This window comes from Eptatretus burgeri, chromosome 4 (assembly GCF_056783735.1).
Source record: "Eptatretus burgeri isolate ZD-2024b chromosome 4, Ebu_testis_v1, whole genome shotgun sequence".
Lineage (NCBI taxonomy): Eukaryota > Metazoa > Chordata > Myxini > Myxiniformes > Myxinidae > Eptatretus > Eptatretus burgeri.
In genome coordinates this window covers 87293294-87305419 of record NC_140964.1, presented here as the reverse complement: position 1 = coordinate 87305419, position 12126 = coordinate 87293294, and the positions used below count along the sequence as shown (strand labels likewise).

The 12126-nt window shown below is 42.8% G+C and overlaps 1 protein-coding gene across 1 annotated transcript in view; it reads left to right on the top strand.

Annotated features, from left to right (window-relative positions):
* Positions 1–450: 450 nt before the first annotated feature.
* Positions 451–12126, top strand: part of LOC147028613 (uncharacterized) — a 33185-nt gene continuing 21509 nt past the window's right edge. Inside the window, exons 1-3 of the mRNA XM_085879223.1 lie at positions 451–997; positions 1204–1340; positions 2141–2235. Coding sequence (XP_085735349.1) covers positions 973–997; positions 1204–1340; positions 2141–2235 — 257 coding nt within the window. The 5' untranslated portion in view covers positions 451–972. The remainder of the gene's footprint in view (positions 998–1203; positions 1341–2140; positions 2236–12126) is intronic.

Here is a 12126-nt window from a genome sequence, read left to right as displayed (position 1 = left end):
CAAAGGTTTCTGTACCAAATATTAAATTCTGTTTGTCTGATGTATCAAATACTTATTTCATGCAATAAAATGCAACTTAATTATTTAAAAATCATACAATGTGATTTTCAAGATTTTTATTTTAGATTCCGTCTTTCACAGTTGAAGTGTACCGATGATAAAAAAATTACGGACCTCTTCGTGCTTTGTAAGTGGGAAAACCTGCAAAATCGGCAGTGTATCAAATAATTGTTCTCCCCACTGTTTATATATATATATATATATATATATATATATATATATATATATATATATATATATATATATATATATATATATATATATATATATATATATATATATATATATATATATATATATATATATATATATATATATATATATATATATATATATATATACTCTTCTCTGCCTGTCTCAAACAAAATTGAAAATCATTCCAAACTGGATATTTACCGTTTTTAAGGACGTCATAAAGGACACAAACACCAGGCATGAATAACTAATACAGCTTGGTAAACAAGGTGGTGTGAAAGCCTCTTTATCAACAGCGGTAAACTAAAGATAAAAAAATTATGCAACCTTTAAAATCTTTATTTTATTTCAATTGATTTATGTGGTTGAACACGAGAACACAAATCTATTTGTGGCACTTTCAAAACTCTTCCGTTTAGCAGTGTGCGGACAGAATATTACAGCATTTTGCATCCATTATGACCAATCAAATTTGCCGGTCTATCCTTGTTTCTCAACAGTGCCTGGGGTAAGGTGTTCTCTGAACGTTATAGTTTAATTTTATTTTTAGTTTTCCTTTCCCAAGTGAAACATGTTATCGGCTTGAGGGCTGAACTTGACAAACTTGAACGATTACCCGTCCCTTCAATAAAAGCGTTGTGCTTCAGACGTGTTCTTTTAACTTGCAGTTCCTTCTGTGTTTGTTTGAGCCTGCCGGAGGCTGACTGGACAGGCACGATGTATCAGGACAAACGATACACCAGTAAGTGGTCACCTTAAGCGATCATGCTTTTGCTGTTGTTTTTGTTGCTGCAGGTGCTTTACGACTCGCCGAGCGTGAAATGATAAACCCACGTTTTCGATGCTTGGTTAACTCGTCATTTGAAACGACATTTTAAAAATAATTGCTGAGTTGCTTGACTTGTGCATAATGCCATTGAGTAAGCGATCGTCCAACTCGCCCGACAGACAAGTATTCGTCTCAGTTTGGTGGAGGCAACCAGTGTGCGTATTTCCATGAGGAGGACGAGAGCAGTTTTCAGCTGGTGGACACTACTCGTGTACAGAAATCGATTTTCCAAAAGAACCGCACGAAGTTCACACAGGTACGGGAAGAACGCGTTGCACTGAATGCATCTCACCCTTTTCGTGTGTACGATTGTGTGTGTTGCCACATGTTTCTGTTTGTTGGAAAATCCATATAACGAATGCAGTTTTTGTACATATGGCATCTTTCTGACACATAGTTTATGAAGTAAACATTATTAATTCGTTTCTTTTTTTCGTCATACACCTGATAGTGGAGATTGGTTGTATTTGGAGAAACCAGAACAAAACTCTGTGGTCGAAATGTCGGCCTTGAGCCTTTCCTTTTGGGCAGTCATACAAGTTTGTGTTTCCTTATTTTCTGAACTGATTGTATAAATGTTTTCCTCTGTGCTAAGGTAATCACGTGGTATTAATTGTTGAATTTCTCAATATCGAGAGGGACCATTGATTTATTATGCATGCAAATATGGTTGAAGGTTTGACCTCCTACCTCTCCTCCTCTTGTTCCTTCTACTTCTCTTGTACTCATTTGCCTGAACCCCATACTCTTCCCAAAATGCATACTTAATAAATAGATGGCCCTTTATATTGTTTTCCATGCAGCCTCCGACTGTTATTGGGAACATGTGATGGCAGCTCATATTTGTGCACATTGTAGTTGTTTGATTTGTGTTCCACTGCGGCACCATTTTGTTTTCATGCACGGGCATCACTTTGAGCAACGAAATAAATGCCATGCTCCAGGAATCGCATACAAGACTCTTATTTTATATTTTAATGAATTTTTATGATCAATTTGACGAACAATTCTCAAGATTTCTTTTGTGACTGCTATTTGTTTCCATTATGTTTACAGCAAAGGAACATGAGTCGAGAGAAGGAGTGCCGGCAGATGATGCAGATGATGCAGATGTTGAATATGCAGACGTTGTCCAAGGGTGCCAAACAAAAGTATGTTGACAGTCGAATCGCTGAACATGATCAACGGTTGGAGTGCTGGAAACACAGAAGTGAGTTGTCAAATGACATTTTGAAGAAGAAAAACAAATTATCCCAAAAATTTTTTTGTGGGTACACAAAAACGGGGTTCCTATAAAAGAGTGATGTGACGAGTTAAAAAGGCAACACTGTGACAGTGTAACTGTGTGGCCACTGTTTGTTGCAACAAAAAAAGGAGAAAGGCAGAGGAAACGTGGTAATCTGCCAATATAAGGGTCTAGTTAGGTTGGGTTAATGTGAGTTGAAAAGATTGTGATTAAGAATGCGGAATTTCATAAAATAGTGCTGCTTTTGAAGACTGGTCGTTATGACGTGAATGGATCAAACCCGCAAGGAAACTCGTGGCTGAGGTCGCCAGAACTGAAAGTCTTACTCTGAGCTTTTGGATCTTATGCTACCACTCTGTTGGTAGAAAGTAAAGAGGACTTGACTAAACTGCTGCAGACAGTCGACCCATCCAGGATTGTACCCAATAGCCCAGGAGACTGCTTCAGCAGCACCAACGCTCTGTACAGAGTATGGTCCCGATGGATGGATGTGGAAAGTGAAAAAGCTGGTCTTTATTTAAACCTAAAAAAAATACTAAAATCTTACCAACTGAGAAGATTGATGTGTTAGGATTGGGAGACTATCATGTGGCAATAAAGGAAAGTATCATCTTCCTGGGTTCTAAGATAGAAGTGAGTGGAGAATGTGGAGGAGAAATTAACAGACAGTTGATGTTGGTGAGAACAGCAATGTCAGGATTGATAAACATCTGGAAAGACAAAGATGTGACGACACAAACCAAGTAGCGGCTGGTGAATGCTCCGTTTACCGTTGCAAGGTACGGATGTGTGTCGCATGCACAGTGAAGAGGGAAGAAGATTGACAGTTTTGAAATGTGGTTTTTTGAGACTCGTGTTCAAAATTCCTTGGACTGTCAGAAGAACAAACCAATCGTGCTTGAAGAAATTGGACCACAAATGTACATGAGAAGTGCTGATGCTAAAATAGAAAACACTCGTATTTTGGACACATCATGGGTGCAGAAAATGAAAATCTGGAGAAGTAAACCAAGCTGGGTAAGATTGAGGGAAGAAGAGGAAGAGGCAGAAGTTGTATGTGCTGGATGGACAGGGTAAAGTCTGCAACCAAGCTGCGTCGAGGAGAGCTTCAGGAGGTAGTGCAGGACAGGGATGTTTGGAGCAATCCAATTGTGAATGTCACCGGAAGTTGGCAACGACTTGATGGAACGAGATAACTGAAGACCTGGAGAGAAGAGGGCAAATTTCCTTTCTCCAGAAAGCAAGAAAAGAGAAAGCATGTCATCTCCCATCTTGACCCATGGTCCTTATTACCCCCATGAACCTTTACTAACCCACCCTTTCACTTGCTGTTTGTTACTTTCTAAATCTAAATATTTCGTAAGTATATTGATCACTTCCGTTTATGTTTGATTTTTTTTGTGTTTGTTTGTGTTTGTTACTTAGATTTCGTGAGTATATTGATGACTTCCGTTTGTTTGTTTGTTTGTAGGCACGATAACTCGAGAACGGAAGAAGCTACCAATGTGAATTTACACCACGTGATTGAGGAGGGTGATGGCTAGTGCTGATTAGATTTTGGTCAAAATCGATCAAAGTTCAAGGTCACAGTGAGGTCAAACATAATTCCGTAAATTCACGTGGAGAAATGGAGTATTTTTGCTTCACGCGACGTTATGAGTTCGTTTTAACTTTGATTTTAATTTTGTCTTCAGTTTTTGCGATCGCTTAGGACGCTTAAAACTCGGTAGTCGAAATTCTAGTAAAAATCGGATGTTTTGGAGACGTTTTAAGATTGTATAAAAAATATATCACTCGACGCGTCACGGGTCGTCCCATGATGCAGTGCGCTCGAGCAGACGCGTCGTTGAGTTCCGTTAAGGTATAATTGCGTGGAGAAATGGAGATTTTTGCTTCGGTCGACGTAACGATTTTTGTTGGTTTGATACAGAATCATCGTAGAAACTTCTGGTTTGCGTCGCTACCTTCTCGAGAGACAGCTTTTATGAGACAAGGTCAGAGGTCAAGTTGACGATTTCGTAAGTACCAGTCTATGACTGCTTGTTTGTTTGTTTGTCGGCACGATAACTCGAGAATGGAAGAAGCTACCAATGTCAAATTACACCACGTGATTCAGGAGGGGGGTGGCTAGCGCTGATTAGATTTGGTCAAAATCGGTCAAAGGTCAAGGTCACAGTGAGGTCAAACATCCAAAACATTCAATTTTTGATGGTTTGGGACAGAATCATCGTAGAAACTTCTGGTTTGCGTCGCTACCTTCTCCAGAGACAGCTTTTATGAGACAAGGTCAGAGGTCAAGTTGACGATTTCGTAAGTACCAGTCTATGACTGCTTGTTTGTTTGTTTGTAGGCACGATAACTCGAATGGAAGAAGCAACCAATGTCAAATTACACCACGTGATTCAGGAGGGTGATGGCTAGTGCTGATTAGATTTTGGTCAAAATCGGTCAAAGGTCAAGGTCACAGTGAGGTCAAACATCCAAAACATTGGATTTTTGATGGTTTGGTACAGATAACTCGAGAATGGAAGAAGCTACCAATGTCAAATTACACCACGTGATTCAGGAGGGTGATGGCTTGTGCTGATTAGATTTTGGTCAAAATCGGTCAAAGGTCAAGGTCACAGTGAGGTCAAACATCCAAAACATTCAATTTTTGATGGTTTGGTACAGAGTCATCGTAGAAACTTCTGGTTTGCGTCACTACCTTCTCCAGAGACAGCTTTAATTAGACAAGGTCAGAGATCAAGTTGACGATTTCGTAAGTACCAATCTATGACTGCTTGATAATTATGAAATCTAAAGATTATCTTCCGGTTATCTTCCGAGTTATCTTCCAGTTCCGGTTTTGGAGCGATGAGAGATCTCCTTCGGGGCTCCCTGCTGACGTTCTCAAAGTTAAGTTTCCAGTCGTTATTTGTCCCGTTTTAATTGTTTAATTTTCTCACTTACATGTTACTGTGTTTTCCGAGTTCGGTTTTGTTTCAAAAATTGTGCTATTTTGTGAGTATTTTTGTCGACGTTCTTACCTGGTGTTTGAGGCCTAGGCCTTGGCCTAGGCTTGAGGCCTACCGGTTCCACTCGGTGTTCGATTGTTTTTTTTTAGTTTGTTTTTTTCTCCCCATAACCTTCAATTTCTATCCTCCCCATTACCTTCAATTTTCATCCTCCCCACTTTCCAAACATCCCCCATTCTCCCAACTAATCTCTTTCTTATCTCAAAAACCAACTCAAAAAATATATATATATATATATACCCAACAACAACAACACGCTCACCTTCTCCTGATTCTGCTTCTTCTTCTTCCTCTTAACTTCCTCATCTTCTTCCTCGATTTTTTTTCTACACTTCCATGACCTAATCTGTTGAACTCTCTCAAACATTAATATTAACAACAAAAACTGTGGTGAATTAACGTGAATCGAGGGACATGACGCGGGATCACATGTTGTGCGTCTCGCGTATAAGGGGAGGTCTCTGCGGCACGAGTGGATTGTCCCCGGGGCATTGCTATTGACATCGGCTGTCCACTTGATGCTCGTTAACTGAAGGTGCTCATTGACTGGTGAGAATGGAGATTATATCGAACTCCGTGCTTACGCGGATTAGTCTGCAATGGTTAACTGCACATGTATACGTTTCTGCTTATGTACTCCTAGCTGAACCTGTATTTCCTGGTGTGTCCACAGAAGCGGCTCCAATCAAATGGAATAAAGCCTAAACTCTGAAGGTTCATCTCTCGCTCTTATTTCAAAAACGATCTTATAATGCTTCATCTTCCTCTCTCACACATGTGGTACTTTACTGTTTCACAATGCACTACTCTTCTGTGGACTTACTCAATGTACTTACTCAATGCTTACTCAATGCTTACCTTACTCAATGCACTGCTATTTTAACAGACTGCTCTCATTTCGAGCTCTCCTTCATTCCTTGCCTAAAAAATCCAACTATTACAGCGCTTCTTCTCTCCATTCTCTGAATTCGCCTTCATTGCATCCATCAAGAATTGTGTTAAATCGCATCTCTGACCTAAAACTTTTAAAAACTATAGTTTGCCATGGATGTTCGCTTTCCATCAACCATTCTTTTTTTCCAACTTCAGTGCCAAATCACCCCCCTCACCCCTCACTCTCACTATCAAAGCAACCATCCCACTCTTCTCCCTCCAAGCCTTCCTCTCACCTCTCTCAAAATTCCCCCCTCACCTTTCTCCCACCTTTCATCCCCCTCACTCATCCTTCTCAAAGTTGCCCCCCCTCTCATCCACCAAGCTTCCTCCCTCCTCTGCCCTCTCACCCCCATCTCTTCACTCCCCCTCCTCAAATCCTCAACTGCCTTCTTCCTTGTCTCTTGTCCCCCCTCTCCCCCAGCACCACAGAGCCTTTTCTGCTCCTCATTCGGCCCCCTCCCCTCGCTATTCTGCAATACCCCACACTCTTTCAACAACCCTCCTTACCTCCCCCTCGTCCCTTGTCCTACCCTCCCCCTCCACCTCCTGCACCCAAAGCCTCCTCCCCTACCTCTTCATTAAAAGTGTGGACCTCAAATATCCGGGGCCTTCGCTCAAACCTTTCAGATATTTCCATACAGGTTGCCACTGACAAACCAGACATTATCTGCCTAACAGAAACTTTCCTCTCCCAAGACGTGTCTGACTCCCAAGTATCTCTCCCCGGTTACTCCCTCTTACAGTATGACAGACCTGAGCCTCGTCCTGGTGGAGGTGTTGCTCTCTTCATCAAAGACTCTATTCCTCACTCTCCATGCACTGCTCTCACTCCCCCACACCCCCAGGAATACCTCTGGCTTCGGCTTCCCCTCCACTCCCACCTCATGTTTATATGTGTACTGTACCGTCCACGAACCATGATGACTCCATCTACACATCACTATCCGAAAACATGGACCATCTTCTATCTTCTCATCCAAACTCTCTCTTCCTCTTATGTGGTGACTTCAATTGTCATCACGCCAGTTGGCTAGGTGTGGGTACCTCTCTCACCTGCCATGGCACCTCAGCAAAAGCTTTCTGCGACTCATTGGGACTGACTCAATCGGTCAACTTCCCGACCCGGATCTCAACCAATGGTACTCCATCTCTTCTGGATCTGATTTTCACAAATTTCCCTGACAATATCTGCTGCTCTTCCTTCGCTCCAATCGGTTCTTCTGACCATGTCCTTGTCAAAGTGGATATCTCTCTGGCTGTTATCAGAGAACCACCTCACCGCCGTCGAGTCTGGCATTTCACTCAAGCCGACTGGCAGGGTCTCCGAGCAGCCATCAAACTTACAGACTGGTCTCCTATCACTACTTTCTCAAACATCAACTCATCCTGGGAATTCTTTCAAAGAAACTTGCTCTCCCTCATGCACAGATTTATCCCCTCTCGTGTTCAGTTGTCTTACCCTTCCTCCCGCCCTTGGTTCACTGAAGCTTGTGGCGAGGCAGTTGTCCTGAAACAACTTGCCTTTGCTTCATGGAAAGCAAACCCAACTGAGGGCAATCTCAGTTCCTTCCACAAAGCTCGGAACAAGTGTGTATCTACCCTCAGGAGAGCCAGAAAACAACATCTTTCTCATCTCAAGTCTGAACTCTCAAACCTCTCTCCCTCCTCAAAATCCTGATGGCGTTTAATCAAATCTGTTTCTGGTGTATGTTCCCCCTCCATCCCCTCCCTTACCTCAAATGGCCACACTGCTGATTCCACACATGAAAAAGCTGAATGTCTAAACTCGGTGTTTGCAGCTAAATCTTGTGTCCTAAACCCATCACTATCTCTACCCACTTTACCCAGTCGCACCCAACTGTCCCTGGACTCTGTATCCTTTTCTCCTGACAAGGTCGAGAGCTTGCTTTCAAACCTCGAGTCAGATTCTGCAACCGGTCCAGACGGCATCAGCCCACGTGTCCTCAAAGCCTGCTCTTTTGCTCTTGCTCACCCTCTCTCTGTTCTATTCACCCTCTCATTTGCCCAAGGTCATCTGCCATCTACTTGTAAATCTGCTAACATCACTGCCCTGCATAAAAAAGGTGCAAAAACAGATCCCTGTAACTACAGACCAATCAGCCTTCTCCCAATCATCAGCAAGGTTATGGAATCCATCAACGCTTCAGACATGAAATCCTTCCTCTTCTCCAATGGCTTGATTTCCAATCATCAATTTGGTTTCAGACAAGGTCACTCTACCCTGGATATGCTGCTTCTGCTCTCCCATCAATGGATGGAGGTCCTCAATGCCAGACAGGAAATCCGAGCCGTATCCCTGGACATATCACGTGCTTTTGACACAGTCTGGCACCCTGCCCTACTCACCAAACTCTCTTCCCATGGTATCCAAGGCCATCTCCACTCATGGCTCGCAGACTTCCTCTCCTGTCGCAGTCAACGTGTGGCCCTAAATGGAGTTCTTTCATCCCCTCTTCCTGTGCAGGCTGGAGTTCCTCAAGGTAGCGTTCTGGGCCCTGTTCTTTTTCTGGTTTTCATCAATGATCTCTCGGACTCTCTGGAAAATCCTCTATTTCTATTTGCCGACGACTCCACCCTCTGCCGTACCATCTGTCATTCCTCAGACCGGCAAGCAGCAGCTTCTTCGCTCACTGCAGATCTGGATAAAATCACAAACTGGTCCAACACGTGGAACAAGTCTTTCAATCCAGACAAATCTCAGACTCTCACTATGTCTCTTCGAAAGGACCGTTTAGAAAATCACCTCATCCACTTTCTCAACAATCCTCTGGAAGAAGTCTTTTCTTTCAAGCTTCTGGGTCTCACTATCTGCCATGACCTTTCCTGGGAAAGTCACATTTCCAACCTCGCCTCAAAAGCCAGTCGCCGATTGGGAATCCTCGGTCGTGCAAAGTCCTTCCTCGGCCCTCTTGAGCTCTTGACCACTTACAAAGCTTTTGTCCGTAGCCTGATGGAGTACTGCTCTCCCCTCTGGGCTGGTGCTCCTGCCTCCCACCTTTCTCGGATTCACGCTGTCGAAACCAGGGCATTTAAGATCATCGGCATCTCCCGCAATGAAGCTGAGTCTTTGGGCCTCTCACTCAATCACCGCATGTTGGTCGGTGGTCTTTCTGTATTCTACCGACTCCTTTCCAACCTTGCCCCCCCCTGCTCTCTCTGCGATTTGTCCCCACCACATTTCCACAGGGTGCTCAAGGTCCGCCAACAATCACCTTCTGGTAAAACTACCAAAATCACGAATCACTGCTCATCTTCACTCTTTCATTCCTCTTTTTTCCCGCCTTTGGAATAAACTTCCTCACTCTATTCTTTCCCATTCTTCCCTCCAGGCTTTCAAAACAGCTGTTCACCACCACCTCTTATCTTCCCCCATCCAAATCCTCAATCTTTTCTACCCCCGATAATCCACCCAAGCCCACTTCCTTCAACTCCCCTGCTTTCCTTCCTGAAAGTCCCTGTAATGTCCATCTTCTCTTCGCCATGTTCCCCGTCCCATCCCCATCCCTCTCCCTTCCACAGTTCACCTAATGTGTCTGTTCCCCACTGTTTTGTCCCTCCCACTCCCACCCCTCTTGTCTCATGTCCCCTTGCTGTGAGTTGTGTGTTAGCTCTCATACGAGCCTCGACCAAGGTATACAAAAAAAAAAAAAGTATATTGATGATTTCCGTTTCTGTTTGTTTGTTTGTTTGTGGGCACGATAACTCGAGAACGGAAGAAGCTTCCAATGACAAATTACACCACGTGATTCAGGAGGGTGATGGCTCGTGCTGATTAGATTTTGGTCAAAATCGGTCAAAGGTCAAGGTCACAGTGAGGTCAAACATCCAAAACATTTGATTTTTGATCGTTTGGTACAGAATCATCGGAGAAACTTCTGGTTTGCGTCGCTACCTTCTCAAGAGACAGCTTTTATTAGGCAAGGTCAGAGGTCAAGATGACGATTTCGTGAGTACCAGTCTATGAATGCTTGTTTGTTACTTACGAAATCGAAAGATTTCGTAAGTATATTGATGACTTCCGTTTCTGTTTGTTTGTTTGTTACTTACGAAATCGAAAGATTTCGTAAGTATATTGATGCCTTCCGTTTCTGTTTGTTTGTTTGTTTGTTTGTTAGTTAGTTTGTTTGTTTGTAGGCACGATAACTCGAGAACGGAAGAAGCTCCCAATGTCAAATTACACCACGTGATTCAGGAGGGTGATGGCAAGTGCTGATTAGATTTTGGTCAAATTCGGTCAAAGGTCAAGGTCACAGTGAGGTCAAATATTCGATTTTTGATGGTTTGGGACAGGTATATCGAGAACGGAAGAAGCTACCAATGTCAAATTACATCACGTGATTCAGGAGGGTGATGGCTAGTGCTGATTAGATTTTGGTCAAAATCGGTCAAAGGTCAAGGTCACAGTGAGGTCAAACATCCAAAACATTTGATTTTTGATCGTTTGGTACAGAATCATCGTAGAAACTTCTGGTTTGCGTCGCTACCTTCTCTAGAGACAGCTTTTATTAGACAACGTCAGAGGTCAAGTTGACGTTTTCGTAAGTACCAGTCTATGACTGCTTGTTTGTTTGTTTGTTTGTTGGCACGATAACTCGAGAACGGAAGAAGCTACCAATGTCAAATTACATCATGTGATTCAGGAGGGTGATGGCTAGTGCTGATTTGATTTTGGTCAAATCGGTCAAAGGTCAAGGTCACAGTGAGGTCAAACATCCAAAAAATGATAACCGAGAACCGAAGATGCTATCAATGTCAAATTACACCACGTGATTCACGAGTGTGATGGCTAGCGCCCTATTAGATTTTGGTCAAAATCGGTCAAATGTCAAGGTCACATTGAGGTCAAACATCCAAAACATTTGATTTTTGATCGTTTGGTACAGAATCATCGAAGAAACTTCTGGTTTGCGTTGCTACCTTCTCAAGAGACAGCTTTTATTAGACAAGGTCAGAGGTCAAGTTGACGTTTTCGTAAGTACCAGTCTATGACTGCTTGTTTGTTTGTTTGTATGTTGGCACGATAACTCGAGAACGGAAGAAGCTACCAATGTCAAATTACACCACGTGATTCAGGAGGGGGGTGGCGAGCGCTGATTAGATTTTGGTCAAAATCGGTCAAAGGTCAAGGTCACAGTGAGGTCAAACATCCAAAACATTCGATTTTTGATGGTTTGGTACAGAATCATCGTGGAAACTTCTGGTTTGTGTCACTATCTTCTCGAGAGACAGCTTTTATGAGACAAGGTCAGAGGTCAAGTTGACGATTTTGTACGTACCAGTCTATGACTGCTTGTTTGTTTGTTTGTTTTTAGGTACGATAACTCGAGAACGGAAGAAGCTACCAATGTCAAATTACACCACGTGATCCAGGAGGGTGATGGCGAGCGCTGATTTGATTTTGGTCAAAATCGGTCAACCGTCAAGGTCACAGTGAGGTCATACATAATTCCGTAAATTAATGTGGAGAAATGGAGTATTTTTGCTTTGCTCGACGTTACGGTTCGTTTTAACTTCGATTTTAATTTTGTCCGATTTTTGTGATCGCTTAGGACGCTTAAAACTCGTTTGTCGAAATTCTGGTAAAAATCGGATGTTTTGGAGACGTTTTAAGGTTGTATAAAAAATATTTCACTCAACACATCACGGATCGTCCCATGATGCAGTGCGCTTGAGCAGACGCGTCGTTGAGACACGTTAAGGTTTTCCGTGTGCGCTGACGGTGTTTTCGATAAAGATGGTGTTTAAAAGTCATTTTTTATCCCAGTAAAGGTTATCGACGCATGCCTGACTCGCTGAGCCGTCGGATTATGTAAACATTGTTG